At 32.6% G+C, this 18,417-nt stretch overlaps 1 protein-coding gene across 3 annotated transcripts in view; it reads left to right on the top strand.

Annotated features, from left to right (window-relative positions):
• The first annotated feature begins 6,941 nt into the window (after nucleotides 1-6,941).
• The window catches only part of LOC127734099 (ceramide transfer protein-like), a 32,212-nt gene continuing 20,736 nt past the window's right edge, over nucleotides 6,942-18,417 (top strand). For 2 of the 3 annotated variants that reach the window (XM_052243727.1, XM_052243726.1), the window contains exons 1-5: nucleotides 6,942-7,324; nucleotides 13,002-13,136; nucleotides 15,555-15,662; nucleotides 16,642-16,774; nucleotides 17,694-17,804. In XM_052243727.1, the coding sequence (XP_052099687.1) occupies nucleotides 7,067-7,324; nucleotides 13,002-13,136; nucleotides 15,555-15,662; nucleotides 16,642-16,774; nucleotides 17,694-17,804 (745 nt within the window). In that variant the 5' untranslated portion in view covers nucleotides 6,942-7,066. The remainder of the gene's footprint in view (nucleotides 7,325-13,001; nucleotides 13,137-15,554; nucleotides 15,663-16,641; nucleotides 16,775-17,693; nucleotides 17,805-18,417) is intronic. The other variant, XM_052243728.1, reaches the window with a different exon arrangement.

Here is an 18,417-nt window from a genome sequence, read left to right as displayed (position 1 = left end):
CTTTCAATATCTTAAAAGACTTCATATTATTATTAATGTAAAAAAAAGGGGGGTAGATGATACCAAGGGGGCAATTAAAAACCATAAGGTAAACAAGAAAAACATGGAACACCATTGTTAAAAAAAAAAAAGAACAGACAAATAATAGTTCTTAAAACACAACAGAGAAAACTAAAGATTAAGCATCACACAACCAAAAACCAGACGGACAATTCAGATTTTCCAGACATTTAAGAAGTTCTTGCACAACCTAGTAGCACCATTCATGTTGCTGATGGCAAGTAAAATTCTGTCTAAAAATTAATTATTACCCTCATTGTTTGAATATAACAAAAAATTGTATAAATGGGTAGAAGGCAAGGCTTTGCCCAGCATTTCTATCCTGTTTTGCACTGTATACAGTCTGATAAGGTCATTGAGGTTACAAAGCTATCTGTTTATTTAAACAACTTATTCTCATGTTACTTTAAAAGCCAAGATCTTTTCCTTGCTCTATGATCATTCAATAGAACTTTACCATAAGGAGTATGACATATGTGAGAATAGAGGAGGAGTTGTTTACACCTACAGGTTATACAGAACTTTTTTTAGAGAGTTAAAAATTTCTCATTTATTAGATTTTGGCTTGTCTGTCCATAGGCCGTTTTGAGAACTGCTCAATAGAATGAAACAGTTTGACATTTGTATAACTATTGTGAACTTTGGAAATTGAAGGTTAATATAAAAGCAAAATAAAAACAAATATGGAGCAAAGATCAACGGTTTACATTGAAACCCTATAAAATTTAACAATTTGCCTTACTGATGTGAAATGAAAACAAACCACTCAGAAATGTACCTTTAACAGTACTTACCATGTGTTGCTAAGTGGTCCGGATGAAAAGTCTTATATCGCTTTAAGGAGCCAAAAAAAGAGGTCTAATTGTTCCAAGTTTCAAAGATCTCAAGAACAATTGGACAATTGGAAACCAAACTTGTCTTAAGTATATGTTCCATATGTTACTACTTTGGTTCCAGTGAGAAACCTGCATTTGCTATTTGGGGAAAAAAAATATATAGTCCATGTTACCCCAACTCTTAACTTTCATTAAGGAAGTGAGACAACTGCATCACCAAATATTTACCAAGACAACATACTACTCATGAGAGAAGGAAAAAGAGAGATAAAATATATTTCATAGTAAAGGGTGAAGACAATAACCAAGGTAAATACAAATGTCTTGCTTTTAGTAACAGACAAATTAATTTAAAACAAGAGGTTAGAACTATGAAACTACACGATGCTACGTTTTGTGGCTGTGTTTACGAACAGAATGGCTGCATTGCTAAGAAAACTGAACCAATTGTGTTCCTCTTCCAATCGACATGTTCCTTTATTCATATGAGACAGACTTAATCCTGATATAATCTATTCATGCTTCTTGGCAAAACCCCTAGAAGGTTGAGCGCTCACAAACATGTTTAACCCCGCCACACTCTGTGCCTGTCCTAATTCAGGAGCCTGTAGTTCAGTGGTTGTCGTTGTTCATTTCTGTCATATTTATTTTTGTAATATGTTTTGTTATGAATAAGGCTGTTAGTTTTTATACAACCGCAAACAAATTTTTGTGGTCGTATATTGGTATGACGTTGGCGTCGTCGTCGTCGTCGTCCGAAGACACATTAGTTTTCGCACTCTAACTTTAGTTTAAGTGAATGGATCTCAATGAAATTTTACCATAAGGTTCAATACCACAAAAGGTATTTTTAAATTGGTTATTTCTGATTTATATATAAAAGCAAATAATAATGATATGGTTTGAATAGGTAAATTAAAAAATTTTAAGTTCTTAGACCACTTTCATTCTGTGTGAGAAACCTATGCTGTGTCAAATATTTAATTACAATCCAAATTCAGTGCTGTATCAAGCTTGAATGTTGTGTCCATACTTGCCCCAACTGGTCAGGGTTCGACCTCTGCGGTCGTATCAAGCTGCGCCCCAGCGGAGCATTTTATTGTCGTTTGCATTGTTATACATTTTTCATGTGGGTGACTTTTATAGCAGAATAATGTATAGGTTTTTCTCATTGTTGAAGACCGTATGGTGGCCTATAATTGCTTACATTCACTTTAATTTGAACTCTGGTGGATAGTTGTCTCATTGACAATCATTCTACATTTCCTTATTTTCATAACAAGACAGTTGATCTTAAACTCTTATATTACCAAATCTGTACAAAACTTTTTAGAGTTGACCAGAATTCTGTAAGCTATTTTTTGTCGAGCCTGCGACTTTTGTCGCAGAAAGCTCGACATAGGGATAGCGATCCGGCGGCGGCGGCGGCGGCGTTAGCTAACTTTTTAAAAGCTTTATATTTTAGAAGATGGAAGACCTGGATGCTTCATACTTTGTATATGGATGCCTCATGTTACGAAGTTTCCGTCAGTCACATGTCCAATGTCCTTGACCTCATTTTGATGGTTCAGTGACTACTTGAAAAAAAAGTTCAGATTTTTTGTAATGTTAAATTCTCTCTTATTATAAGTAATAGGATAACTATATTTGGTATGTGCGTACCTTGCAAGGTCCTCATGCCCGTCAGACAGTTTTCACTTGACCTCGACCTCATTTCATGGATCAGTGAACAAGGTTAAGTTTTCGTGGTCAAGTCCATATCTCAGATATTATAAGCAATAGGTCTAGTATATTCGGTGTATGGAAGGACTGTAAGGTGTACATGTCCAACTGGCAGGTGTCATCTGACCTTGACCTCATTTTCATGGTTCAGTGGTTATAGTTAAGTTTTTGTGTTTTGGTCTGTTTTTCTTATACTGTATGCAATAGGTCTACTATATTTGGTGTATGGAATGATTGTAAGGTGTACATGTCTAGCTGGCAGGTGTCATCTGACCTTGACCTCATTTTCATGGTTCAGTGGTCAAAGTTAAGTTTTTGAGTTTTGGTCTTTCTTTCTAATACTGCATGCAATAGGTCAGCTATATTTGGTGTATGGAATGATTGTAAGGTGTACATGTCTAGCTGGCAGGTGTCATCTTACCTTGACCTCATTTTCATGGTTCAGTGGTCAAAGTTAAGTTTTTGAGTTTTGGTCTTTTTTTCTAATACTATATGCAATAGTTCAACTATATTTGGTGTATGGAAATATTTTATGATCTATATGTCAGTCACGCAGGTTTTATTTGACCTTGACCTCATTTTCAAGGTTCATTGCTCAGTGTTAAGTTTTTGTGTTTTCGTCTGTTTTTCTTAAACTATAAGCAATAGGTCAACTATATTTGTTGTATGGAAGAATTGTTAGCTGTACATGCCTGCCTAGCATGGTTCATCTGACCTTGACCTCATTTTCATGGTTCATTGGTCAATGTTTAGTTTACTTGGTTAATGTTAAGTTTATGTGACAGTTGTAATAAAGCTTTATATTTAGGACTATCAACATAATATCAATGATTAGTAAAGAAGGCGAGACATTTCAGCGTGTGCACTCTTGTTTATTTTTCATGTCTTAATTTAAAACTCGTGAATTAAAATTTTAACCAGCCTATCATTACATTTAATGTGCATTGAAAAAAAACATTATCATCAGTTTCACGATAAAAATGCCACGAATCTGAATTTTTCATAGAATAGAAACGTGTGCGAGTATGTAGCCAATCAAAAGTTCAGCAGTAAAACCCATGCAAACAGGGGGATGTTAGTTTGATCAGAGACATATAGTCTCTGGTTTGCTAATGTAGCATGTACGTTTTTTATACCCATACAGTATCCTAACATGTCCCCTTTTCCCGGTGGTAGTTTAAATCTTCCATCCGACATTCCAATCGACCAATTTTGCAAAGGCTTAATTTACTTCAATTTGTTCTCGTTATGAACACTGATGGAAGTATCTATCGTAGGCAATTCCTAAACAAGTAAGCTTATGATAGAGAATATCATATGTCTTTTTCAATAATACACCCGAATCAACCCGAGGCACCAATATAATCCGCAAGAGCTTTGCGTGATATTGCAAAAGCAATATCATATACCTCAAGTAGATTTTTTTCAAGTGACAAGACGTCATACAGATTATGGGCTTGACGGTGACAGATATCGATATCATCACGGATGGATGATACAGCCGGATTGTCATTGTTTGTGTTACACATACAATTTAGTGTATAAACTACTAGTATTTAATAAATGCATTTCAGTAAAAAGCTGAGTGTGAAATATGACTAGATCTATCATGTGTAAGCTTCCATTCATCAGTAGGGGCGGATCAAGGATTTTTGAAAGGAGGGCGTAATACCAGAAAACGTAATAGATTTCTTTGGACAATTTTATGCTCAAGAATGAAGTAAATCGTGAGAAACACGAGATTTAGAAAAAAAATTGCGATCAAGGGGGTATGCCCTCTACGCCCTATCCTTGTGGATCCGCCACGTGCACTGAGCTGTATACTTCAGAAGACCCTCAAGGAACAGTCCTCGTGTTAATACTGTTCCTACGGTCCATATTTAGATGATAGATGATCATATGACTTAGGAGATGAGGCATTATGCAGACGACTGTGTGTTCCGAGCTATAGGGAAATGAGCAACAACAAAGACTGATGGTGGCTACAAAACCATATAGACACCTCATGTACGCGGGCTGAAACTGTTGCGTGTTCAGCCTCTCAAATGCAACATGACCCGAAGTCGCAAAAAAAACACCACAAAACTTGAGTATACCTCGAAAAGAATAGAAGTTTGAGGATATATGTGTAACAAATCTTATAGAACCATTAAGTTGTTAAAACGATTTATTATATACTTAGTAGTAAATACATGTAAATTGTATATGTAATACGATCAATGGCAATCGTGCTGTATCAGCCATCCGTGATGATATCGATATCAGTCACGGTTGCAAAGGCTTTATCACACCCTTAATCGGTATGACGTCACGTCATCGACATCAGTCATCAAACCCCTAATATGTATGACGTCACGTCACATGAAAAAAACATCTACTTGAGATATATAATAAAGTGTATATGATATGGTTTTTTTTCAATATCACGCACCGTATCAACCCTCAACCCAAACTCCGAAACAGTGGTGACGTTGCTTCGCTAAACTAAAGTCAACGTAGCGTCAGTAAGGAGGACGTAACCGCTGTTTCGGAGTTTGCCCTCAACCAATATAATCCATCGAGCAGAGCTCTTGGGATTATATTGGTGTCTCGGGTTGATATGGATGTGATATTTTAAAAGCCATATAATATTCTCTATATATGTCGTCATGTCCTATGGAGGTAAAGATACAGGTGTAGAAGAGACTAACTTCGACCTGTCCTATATTTCTCGCACGGTATGGGACTCATCAAATTTATTTGGAGCTTCGGTGACCGAGTGGTCTAAGTAGTTTACTTAATGTATGACTAGCCTGTCAACACTGATGCGAGTTCGAACCCTTCACGAGGCAGGTGCGTTCGACTCCAATCTTAATTGAGTTGGATAGCAAGTTTTCCTGCCGAAGGTCGAAGCATGCATGGTTCTCTCCGGGAAATCCGGGGATCCGGCTTCCTCCACCAGTTATTAACAATCAACCAACCAATCAAATTTATTTATACAGAGCAAACTAGAAACGCTCAGAAAAGAGCAGTAAGCTTATATAACATCTTACTACGGTTACGAACAAGGCAGTATGCCTTCCATCCTAAACCATGCAGATCAAACTAGAAACCCTGAAAGAAAGACAAAACAAAACAGACTGATTTATTTTGTCACTGAAAGGCATACACAATTTAGTAACAATAAAAAAATCAGCAGAAATCTTTAACGACCACAAAGAACAACAAAAAACATGCATAGTCAACACTTTTTCTGAATTACAATCAAGACGGACACTTTTAAATTGAGCTTCCCACAAACACTGTGGTTTTCCGTATATCATCACATATGAAATTCACCGGAAAAATCAACTAACTTGTTCTCACTGAGAAATTGTAAGGTGGTCCCCAAGTTGTAAGCCGGTAAATCCATTAACCTTGACACACGCGCGATGTAGTTATGTCAAAAGACTTGACATCGTATTCAATCAAAACCGAAAATGACTGCCACAAATCAATAGAATTTATATATCAAAAAATTGTGCTTAATTTATATTTCAGTAAATATCAATTTTACCAATATATGTTATGGGGTGTTTGAAATTTCGAATTGTGGACTGATAAATTGGTACCATCTGGGACTATTATACTAACAAATATATGATGTCCTAGGTATCATTACGACCTTCCTTAAAGAAGTTAGAACACTTTTTGGGTTGCCACCAAATTCTACTTCCATAGTAGTTCGATAAATCGTCCGTTTTAATTTTTTTATTATTAGTTTTATGTTTGTTTTTGTGAACAAGAAGAAGATTGAGCGAAAGTCCGAGAGATTAGAATTTATAGACAGAATGACGGTAGTGTTGGTTCATTTGACAAACCTCCATCTCTGGCTCAAAACAGCAAAATATGACAATGATTTACTAATCAATAGGGCATGATTTCTATAATTTATAAGAATTAGATTCATAATTGACGCGGGTCCTCGTATCCATAAAATTTCATGAAAAAATCGGCACACTGGTAACCCGCTTTTCGATATTTATAAGTGGAATTAAAGTCCGAGTCTCTGGTTTTGGCAGAGACATAACCCTTTTCGTGTTAAAAGAATATCTCCAAAACTATTTGTTTTATTTTTAAATCATTATTTTTTACCTTGCATATAGAATCTCTCAAGAAGAAATTACATAACTTCCAAACAAGGACCGAATTTGGCAATCAATTAAACGCATAACTTTGGGAAAGTTCAAAGCGCCGACGACCTTGCTTCGGAAGTTGATTGACTTCTTGTTTATTGCCTCCCCTGTCTTCTAATAAAGTAAATCACGTTGGCCTCTTGTTTATAGCTTCCCCTGCTCGCGAGAGGGCGCTTTGTAGACCACTTCCTTCATGACATCATTATGGCGTCTGATTAATCAAGTTACAACCCGTAACCACCTACGGCATATGAAGACCGGCTTAAAAAATAAGTTTTTGTTGGTTTTAAGAAAATGTCAGTTTCTACAGGAATAGTAGAAGAGAAATTAGACCTTCTCAGTTTAACAGACGATGAAGAGAACGAAGATTCGGACTACGAACCTGGCTTACCCGAGTTGCAGGGTGTTCTGTCAAAGTGGACAAACTATTTACATGGTTGGCAAGACCGTTATATTGTGCTAAAAGAAGGAACTTTAAGTTATTATAAATCTGAAAATGATACTGCATTTGGTTGTAGAGGTGCTGTCAGTCTGTCAAAGGCTAATGTCACGGTAGGTTAACAAACTTCATGATCACAAGACATGTTGTCATTTGGTTTGTTTACATGATGAATACATGGAAAAACTGAACTTTGACACAAATCAGATGCAAATCACTCATTAATACACATGATTCACAATTTGGGAAAGTAATGCACAGAGTATTCAGTTTGGTCCAATATGGGAAACGGTTTGAAATTGACATCCTAAATCAGCCACCTTTTGGAATCACACTTTCATTGACACTGGATAGTTGTTTTCAATATTGCATATGTATGTTTGTTCAGTAGATAAGTTTAAATATTTGTGATTTTGTGTGTAAAATAGTGGGTTTTTTTTACAACCTTCGTCACTAATAATAATTGTTGACAGTCAATTATTTCACAATCAAAACACTACATGTCTAAAGCTCAACCGAGCTGAGATGTTTAACCCCGCCGCATTTTTGCGCCTGTCCCAAGTCAGGAGCCTCTAGCCTTTGTTAGTCTTGTATTATTTTTAATTTTAGTTTCTTGTGTACAATTTGGAGTTTAGTATGGCGTTCATTATCACTGAACTAGTATATATATTTGTTTAGGGGCCAGCTGAAGGACGCCTCCGGGTGCGGGAATTTCTCGCTGCATTGAAGACCTGTTGGTGGCCTTCTGCTGTTGTCTGTTCTGTGGACGGGTTGTTGTCTCTTTGACACATTCCCCATTTCCATTCTCAATTTCATTATTTATTTATTTGTCTACTAGATGGGAAACCCTTTTATGGTATGCTTGTTACATGTAACATGTCCCAAGGATCACCACAGACAAATTTTCTAGGATGGAGCTTATAAAATAATTATTTGAACACTTGAAAAATATTTATAAATTTATCTCTTTTAATGCTCTAATATAGAAATACACATCTAATGTATGTGTACAAGGAATCCAGGTCTGTTCGCCCTGATTCATGTTTGCCCTAGTACCTGTTCGCCCTGGGTCCGTTTGCTTATACATGTACCTGTTCGCCCTGGGTCCGTTCGCTCTGATTTTTTATTCTATTTTGTTGTATTGTTGTATAATGCTTATTATTGGAAAAGAGTATGTTAAAATTTGTTGAAAATTTCACAGAATATTTATGTTGTATTGCTGCTACCAAATAACTATTTTCCTTTGATCTGTACTGTAGAGTACCATGCAGGAATACAAGATATTTAATATAAAACAACGGAAGACCATGTTATCTGCATGTATTTATCTTTATTGATAAATTTTAACAAATTTATAAAAATCATTAACAGTTATAACAAGATCCAATTCGAACCTAACATCACACACCAGTTATGTCCTTAATTTTTTTCTCTACACTATTATTTTAAAGAGCACATAATTATATAGTATATGTGTCAAATCGAACTTGAGATCAAAGAAGCCAAGCTGTGTGCGAAAAAAAATCCCATTTATGTCTTACAATTCGTACCACGTTGTTTTTACTCATTCCAAGCTGACTAGTAGTTTATTTTTAAGAAAAACTGTAACTTTCATTATTAATCCAACAGACAATTCATACAAAAATAAGTGAGCTCAAAGACATCATAATTATACCTAATCATCATTCTAAATTACAATCAATGGTCATTAAAATTAATTCCAATTAAAACAAATGTAAGAATAAAGCCCATTAATGCTCTAAAACAATGTTTTTTCATGAATTTCGAGAATATATATTTTCTTTAGTATTGATCATATAAATATCTGAATATGTTTATTAAACCTTAATACCACTATATTTATTAATTTTTTTTTAAAAGTAGGGCGAATGGACTGTATGGATGAAAGGACCCAGGGCGAACATGTAATCAGGGCCCAGGGACCCGATACCGTGTACAAGTACATGTGTCTTTATTTTATGACCAAAAAAAATAATTTGATAATATAGTCTAATGAATATATACAATAAACCATCAAGCAGACTAATGATTATTAATGAATATATACAATAAACCATCAAGCAGACTGATGATTATTAACTATTTCCAAAGTTTATTCTGAGATATTTAAAAGGGATGCAGCTGGAAATCCAAGGGTTGAGGATCACATTGCACGCTGCCCCATCCATAAATAACCTGTGGTGATCCCTGACCATTTTACAGTCATCATTGGGTTTTCACAATAAGGTACAATGTAGTTGGTAGTCCAGGAAAGATAAAAAGTTTAAGACATTAAAATTATTTACAAGTACTTTGTATAAATTTTTCATTTTTTGTTAGGGGGGAATATATATAAAATAATAAATAATTATGAAATTATAAAGCAAAATAAGTTTTTTTGATTTAAATAATAAATTGCCAGAAATTACATAAAAGGCATCAATTTTTCTGGACACCTGATTTTTTTATGTGATTTATCCCTCAGAATATGAAGTATTTCGGACGTCAGAGGGATCAGTCTAGCAACTTATTCATTTCTGGAAGAGCTGCTCACCAAATTTGATATTCAGACTCGAGTTCCGAGGGAGGACCCAATTTTCATTTATAAAAATACTAATAATTTGCAATTGTTGGTTAAAATAGTGGCTTTTGGTAAATGTTTAAAACTTTCAGTATTGTTTTAATTAAATTCTCACTGTACTTGTTTAACTGACTCTACTGTGCATGCATACATCATACTGGGTAGTGGGTATATGTTCATGTATATAATATAACATTAAATGTACATGTATATTGCTGTTGGAAACTGGACACATGTATACAGTTACTCTGTCACATTAATAATTCGTGTGTGATTATACATATTTAATGGACAGATAACAGATATTGGTGTCAATTTACATCAGCATTGTCAATTACAAGAAATTGATCACAGTAAATCCATCACCATAATAAAAATAATATATTGTTATTGAAAAAAGCAAAATTGTTAAAAATTTAAGGAATGTCCTGCTAAATTATATATATTAAGGTTAACAATTATTAAGAACCTTCAAAGATCCTGATGATTTTTACATGTTTATAGGTCATGTAGGTTGGAAATAATTATGATCAAAGAAATGCATAAAATTTATCAAGCAGTTTGATCATGTTATTTTAAAAAGGTTCTTTGTTGTTTATAGTATAATTCTCAGTGTGTTGATGTTTAAAAAAATTGTTCTACAGATATTATGCTTATCAGAAATTTTGAAAACATCAAGTAGCACCCGTCTGTCTGACTGTTTGGTTCTAGTACGCTCTGTGCTAAAGTCAAGGAAGATTGTTTACAACAGTGTCCTTTATAAATGTAATAAATGTATAGATTTACTCAAGTTCAGTTAACATGGTTAAGGTTAAAACAAATTTAGATCATTCTTTGATTTATATGTAAAACTAAATACCTAATGAATAAAACTATATATAAAATGGCACAAATTCATACCCACTTATAAAATATTCTTAGCAGTTCAGTAAGTTTCATCTTTAAAGACTTGATACACTTCATGACTTTATGTACATTTTGTATTTTAAATCAAATCCCAAGCAAATAAAAAAAAAACAACATTACAACATTATAATGTGAGTATTATTACACCTTGAGGGCATTAGCCCGAAGGGGTGTATTTTATTTAAACCAAGATATTATTGTCAATGCAGAATGATAGTTTTCAATAATTTTGGAGGGGGTCTTTCAGCGATTTGACCATATGTTATTGAAAAGCATGATATTGATAAATGCAGGGTATCCAATTTCATTAAACCACATCTTGGTGTACATTCAGTTAAGTAACATGAAGTACTATTATATAATCAAAATCTGAAAAGGTGTTAGTTTAAAGTATATCCAAATATAGGTTTTTCAAAAGAAGTCTTAACATTTACTTAATTATAATTTATAAATAAATTATATAGTTTTGTCTCATGCAGATAAAATAACAACATAAGTAAGTTTTAATGATAGGATACAAGTTAAATGTACATTGTTCAATTTCATTCTAATGTCATTGAACTTGAGGTTAACCTCTTATCATTACAGATGTTTTGTGTAGGAGATCTGAGTCACACTTTGATAAGCATTTTTTTTATCTCAATGATTTTGAATGTACATTGTAAAATACCTTATGTTTGATTCAATGATTGATGGAAAACTATGATAATATCTGTTGGATTTTCTTATGTTACATGTACAATGTACCTACACACATATTTTCTTCCTTTGATGATTTCGTAAATTCTGTCATCAAATTGATATGACTAAGTCACTTAAATTTTATGTTGACAAGGGCCTTTTATTCCCCATACATTAAATTTTTTAGCAATATTGACAAGTCAATCTTCTCAAAGTTTCTGAAAGTGAAAAGCCCATGTTGTGTCTTTGTGAGGTTTCAAAAGTTTGCCCCAACTTTATTTAATTTTGGCAGTATAAACAACAATGTCAAACTGTTTTGACTAAACATAAAATGCAAGGTTCAAAAACTTCTTTGTGGAAGATAACACTGACATTTATAGGAAAAAACTTTTAACAGATTAAAATGTTGTAAAATGTCAGCCACTCAACACAGTATGAGTCTTCGTACTTTTATTGCTCAATTGCCAAATAGTATTCATATTTTATATTTTAGGATATCTTTATGAAGAAAACTGAATAACCTGTGATCTTATGTTAATATACATGTACTTGATAAGTTATTTAATCTTGTACAAACATAAAATTAAATTTTATTCATTTAGAAATACATCTATACATACATGTATTTGATATAAATTTGTGTAGGAGTGTAGAAGGCAGTTTAGATCTCTGAAATTTAAAAAAAAATGTTTTTAGTATAAACTAGGTTGACTTATTTACATCATAAATTTCTTTCAAAAAAGTCTAGTGAATAATCACATTATACAAAATAAGTTTAGGTTTAATTAGGCTTTTCATCTTGAACAATAGTTACACCCCAGTTATATTGTTATACTTCATAGTTTCTATTTATGAAACAAGTGTAAATTGAATAGATCAATTGTTACGAATAACAATGGATTTTGACCACAGGGTGTGACGAGTGGGGTTTCTGGAAACCCCTGCTTCTACATCCCGAAAACAAAATCCATTGTTATTCATTACAATGAATAGAAATTGATTATTTTTTAAATAGCATACACATAAGAAATTACTAATAGTGTTCACTACAAGTTGTTTCAAGATATTTTAAAACACATTTAAGGAAATTCCAATAGCAAAAAAAATATTAAGCATCTATTTTGAATAAAAAAAAATCCTTCAATGGAAAAATAATTTGATTGATAGCGTTGAAATACTAAATAAAATTGTTCGTGATTTGCGAGAGAAAAAATTTCTGACTCCGACAAAAAACCATACCCCCCCCCCCCCCCCCCCCCCCTCAAACCCCTTTGAAGTTAAAATGGTTGCTCCCTGAATACTCCTTTGCTTGAATGTAAAATTTTTGATCCCAGTCATATGTCTTTATCCTTAAGCATTGATCTTAAAAAAACAGGGATTCTAACTCCCGGACACCCGTGTATGATTGACAAATCTTCCCTTCTTTATATGCTTATAAAGGTACAAATAACACGTACATGCACCAGTACAAAATTCTACATTGATCTGTTTTGAGTAATAAAATACTGATGATAGATCTCTTGGAATCCACAAGTATATCATGTATATTAGATGTAGAATCTGTATACAGTAATCACCTGTAATGATATGTTTATTAAGTCAAATTCTCTTTGATTTTTCAGCCTCACCAGTTTGACGAGTGTAGATTCGATGTTAGTGTAAATGATTGTATGTGGTACCTGAGAGCTGCCAGCGAAGATGACCGCAATCGATGGATCAGCGCTATTGAATTACATAGGGTATTTTGTAGTACTGAGGTATTATAATGGGGACTCCACTGTAAAAAGAAAACTTTACATAGATATGCAACTAATGTGCTTTATTTTGAATAAAATATCACTTGTTTGTTTCCTGCTAGCAATCTTTTAAAAAAGAAGTAAACGATTCCAATTTTTCACATTCATTCCTATGTTCACAGGATAATTAATGTTTAACATTTTTACACAGATAACAAAAGTATATTAAGGAAAATAAGATCCCATAAGAAAGTTTTGTAGATATTTTTATATTTTATCAAATTATGTTAAGTTATAAGTTTGCATTTACTAGAATGACACACATCCCTTTTTATTGGAGGGGAGAATTTTGTTCATCAGTCTTATTGTATCTCTTCTCTTGAAATTGTTGGCCAACCATTATTACTGTAATAATGTTGCTGCATAGTATGAGTAGAGTCTTTATGTTGAAGAGAGGTATACTCTTCATTATAGTTATGAGTTAATGAAAATGTGATATTTAATAAATTAATGGTACATATAATGATAAACTAAAAATTATTTAATAGTGCCATTTTCATACAAATATATGAATTCCAATAAATCAACTTTAGTGACAAAACCACTAAATTTTAACTCCATGAAAATAAGTTCTTCTAACATATCTAAGTATACTACAATATTTTTAAAGAATAAAATAATTGTTTAAGAAACAAGGCTTACAAAAGAATTATTAAATCTGATTCTGAAAAAAGAAAGAAAAATTTAGTAATTGATATTTGATAATCTGTTAGATACTTGGATATTTTAAACTATTGAAGGTAGAAATGGAAATTTAATGTGATAAAGGGATAATAGACAATTTATTATTTATAAAATTCTTCCCTGAGGACAATACATTATTCAAATCTCAAATGAAAACTCTTAAATTTTATGCTTGTTGTATGTTTCAAATCAATTTTCTTTTAAGTATTTTAGTAAATTGTTCTTTTAATTTGATGAAACAGTGAAATTGATTCTTTGTTTACTAAATTTTTAAATGTTTGTTAAAAAGAGTTTAATTGGACACATTCCAAAAAATACACACATATTGATTATTAAAATCTTGTTTAAGATTTTTCAAAACATAAGCAGATAAGGAAGTACAAACTAAACATTATTTTCACTCTGGAACAAGTTTCAATTTTGATATGGACTAAAAGATATTTAAAATATGAGGCATCCAGTACTGTACATGTGTTGAATTTCATTAAAATGCGGAATCTGTTAATTAACAGACAAAACCATAGTGTTGATCTTAATTCTAAAGATTTTTGCCTGTTGATGATATTTGTGTTTATTTTGCTTGATATGTTCCTTGAATTTTTAACTTATCTAAAAAATAGATGACTAGGACATTTGGACAGTAAACTTGTATGTTAGTTATAAGTTTGAACTTAACTGGCTAAATTCTGTAGTAAAAACATGTCAATAAAAGCAAGATCGTAAGAGGCTTTAATTTCAGGGTCAAACACTATTCAAAATTGAAGACCATTTCCTTACTGTGTTTGTTCCTAATACACCAGTATTTCTTTGTATTCACATTTGTTTTGTTTTGTTTTGTACAGATTAGTTAATTTAAAATTAATGAATAAAGGATAACAGGAATCACCAACAAATACCAGACATAATGTTTACAGGACTGTGCATCAATCCGTCCTGTCTTAGCTTATACTTTTGGTTTAATGTTGCTTACCATGAAGTTGTGTTCACATCAACTCGAAACTTAGTTTACATATATGAATAAGAGACGTGTTATGATTGTTGATGAGACAAACTTTCCACCAGAGGATGAGGATGTAAATGACTCTGGGTTACTGAACAACATAACACAACTGTGTAACAGCACAACATTAAGCACCAAAAAAAAACCCTAACTAAAAGATGAGAAATACACAAAGTATCAATTTAAGAGTACTTGCAGTAACTGAAACCTAGTCCAAAGCTGATTTCAACTGATAAATAATTCATGTTTTCCCAGCTATTAAAATATCAATACTAATTTACCAGTTATACATAGATGACATTTATTAAAACAGAAAACAACCCTAGTCAGGGCATAGCAAATGAGTTACAGGAATAATACTCGGGGAACGATGTCCTATGAACACATATTCTTGTTAGGATTTTTAATGAAGAAGAAACATTTTTTTTTATTGCTTAAACATTTTAATGAACCTTCAAGTTCTGGTGACCTCCCTTGTCAGAATTCACTTTAGAATTCACTCAACTCATCTGTGCTCGTATGTGTCTTTCAGTAACAAACTATGTAAACCAGAATGGGGAACAGGACTGCATGAAACCCTTAAAAAACAATCATACAATAATATGTTTCTCATCACCTGTCATTTCAATGGAATTTCTTGAGATGTTTTTATGTGAGATCATTCAAAATAAGTTATGTCTATATTTGTTTTTCAGCAAGCTGAATCTGGTTATGGCAGTGAAAACAATCTACGAAGACATGGTTCCCTGCTGTCATTACAATCTGGTACCAGTTTATCTACTTTATCAGCATCATCTTTTAAGGTATTATTTTCAAAATTGAATCATTCTTGATGTGAATGAAAGGAAAATTGGTTTAAACATTAATGAGAAAGCAACACAACAACCCAAAAAAGCCAAAAGACATCTTCACAATCATAAGTATAATCATGGATCAAAATAAAGACACAAAAAACTGGTATTTGCTGGTATTAGCATACAACACTTATTAGGAAAAGAAAACAAGATCATCTGTAAAACATAAAAATGTGTCCTGAAAGAAACACAAGTATTTTGATAATTTCTTGTCAGCTAACATGTAAATAAAGGAGATATGGGGCCATTTACGGAACCTCACAAAAATAGACAGCTAGATGTCAACATGCATGCTTCAATAGCAGACAAGTTTCCATACAATATATTGAGCTCTACATACATGTAGCCTTGAGACCAGAAAAAAACTTTAAATTTTACACAGAGAATGTTCCCATCATTAATTTTGTTTTAAAAAAAATCCATTAGATGTGAAACCAAGTTGTTAATACAGTTTATCATGGTTTATCTCTGACAAATAAACTTGCATTAAATCAGATTTGATAAGGAAACAGTCAACGGTCATGAAAAGGAAACCTTTTCAAAAGAGAACAGGAAAAAAGGCAAAGCAATTTAAGGGAAAACAAAAAAGGAAAAAATTCAGCATAAAAAACCAATTTATATCTTCTGTATGAAAAAATGCAAATTCATTGTAAATTCTATATTTCTTTGAGGGTGTTATTTTCACTTATTCCACAATCACATGAAATGCATGAAATATCACCAGCGTGAATAGTTTGTTCAAGACATCAACAATAATGTTGTGAAGGATGAATTTAGATGACTTATCATTTGATATTAATCTAATTGAACCTAAAACAAATAGATTATGCATAGAAATCTCGAAAATAACAGCCTGCAAAAATATCAACTTTTACATCACATAAGTTGTCAATAGTTTATATCAGACTTTTTTAATTTTGTTTTGCAGCGTGGAAGAGGATTAAAAGAAAAATTGGCTGAAATGGAAACGTTCCGTGATATACTTTGTCGACAGATAGACACATTACAAAGTTACTTTGACACTTGTGCATCTGCAGTGACACATGGTGTTGTACATGACTGTAAATATCTTTGGAATTACATGTGTAAAAAATGGAAATGTTCCATATGTGTTTTTAATCCATGCTTAAGAGTTCAAACTGTTATATATGATTCCAGGCATTAAGATGTGATTTATAAATGTGGAGAGGATGTAGGAAATGTGTATTATTAATTTTACACATGAATAAGAAAGTTCTTTTTAGAACAAATGAGTTAAAGTTCATGCTGAGATTGATATATATTAATTATCATGAATAGATAAACAGAAAATCTATATATGTAGAGTATTAGCCAATTTTAAGTAAGGGCCATTATAGTAAAAAAAAAGGTGTGTGTGAAAGTTATCAGAAATAAATCATGTGTAAGATTTCCATTTGAAATAGCATATGAATTATATGGGGAAGAAAAGTGCCTGTCAATTCTTTCCCAGAATTTTGTTTACCTAATAGTGATGACATTTAAAATGATTGTTACTTGTCACTGTAGTTCGACAAAAGTTTTTGATGTGTAATAGTGATATTAAATAAAGGAACTTAGTTTTAAACCAAAAAACATTCTTCCTGTTTGTTGATACATGTACTTTGAATTTTTCAATATGATGGATGAACTTACAAATTTTCTTCACACATTTCTTCAATACTTATGAACAGAAAGACTTTGTATTTGGTCAGTAGCTCTACAATGATGAGTTGTTATATGTGTGTGCTTTTTTTATCTGTCAGACACCTTCATCCTATTGTCCTTTACTTTGAATTGTGATTCGGGGTCTGCTGTGCACGTCAACACATGCATTCTTGTTTTACTTAAAAGAAAATACATCGGTACTTGTAAATGATAAAAAAAGTCATTGTTTGATGTTTTTTAATTCGAAAGAAAAACAAACACTATATGATTTAATACTGTAAGATTGTATATTAAATTTTTTCAATTCATTAATAGTAGCAGAAGAAGACATTGGTGACCCAGATGACATTAGTGACACTTCTTCTGAACATCCACCTAGTCATCATCATCCACATCATTTTAACGGACCAACAGGCACAGATTTAGGTAAGATAACCTTCAACCAAGTAGGCATTAATGTTATCTTAACAGACCAATGGAAAGGTTAGGTAAAGTTAAGATCCACTTAGTTATTATCATCAGTTATAATGGACCAACAATTTTATGCTAGATTATGGTCAACCTAGCTATCTACCACAACATGAAGAAGTACCAGTTATATGTCAGTAAGATACGTCAGAAAACTTGAACCATCAACAAATAATTAAATTTATTTCATTTAAAAAAAATAGCACTTTTCTTTTAATAAATTTCAGACTGAGTATTGAAATCAGTGGTTTTAGTCAGCTGGAAAATTAATGATAATCAATATCTCTACAAATCATATTTTTATACGACCGCAAAAAAAATTTTGTGGTCGTATATTGGTATGACGTTGGCGTCGTCGTCGTCGCCGTCGTCGTTGTCGTCTGGCGTCGTCCGAAGACACATTGGTTTTCGCACTCTAACTTTAGTTTAAGTGAATGGATCTCTATGAAATTTTACCACAAGGTTCAATACCACAAAAGGAAAGTTGGGATTGATTTTGGGGGTTATGGTACCAACAGTAAAGGAATTAGGGGCCAAAAAGGGGCCAAAAATAAGCATTTTTGTAACTTCC

The sequence above is a fragment of the Mytilus californianus genome, unplaced genomic scaffold (assembly GCF_021869535.1).
Source record: "Mytilus californianus isolate M0D057914Y unplaced genomic scaffold, xbMytCali1.0.p SCAF_3, whole genome shotgun sequence".
Taxonomy (NCBI): domain Eukaryota; kingdom Metazoa; phylum Mollusca; class Bivalvia; order Mytilida; family Mytilidae; genus Mytilus; species Mytilus californianus.
This window is presented reverse-complemented; position numbering and strand designations above follow the sequence as displayed.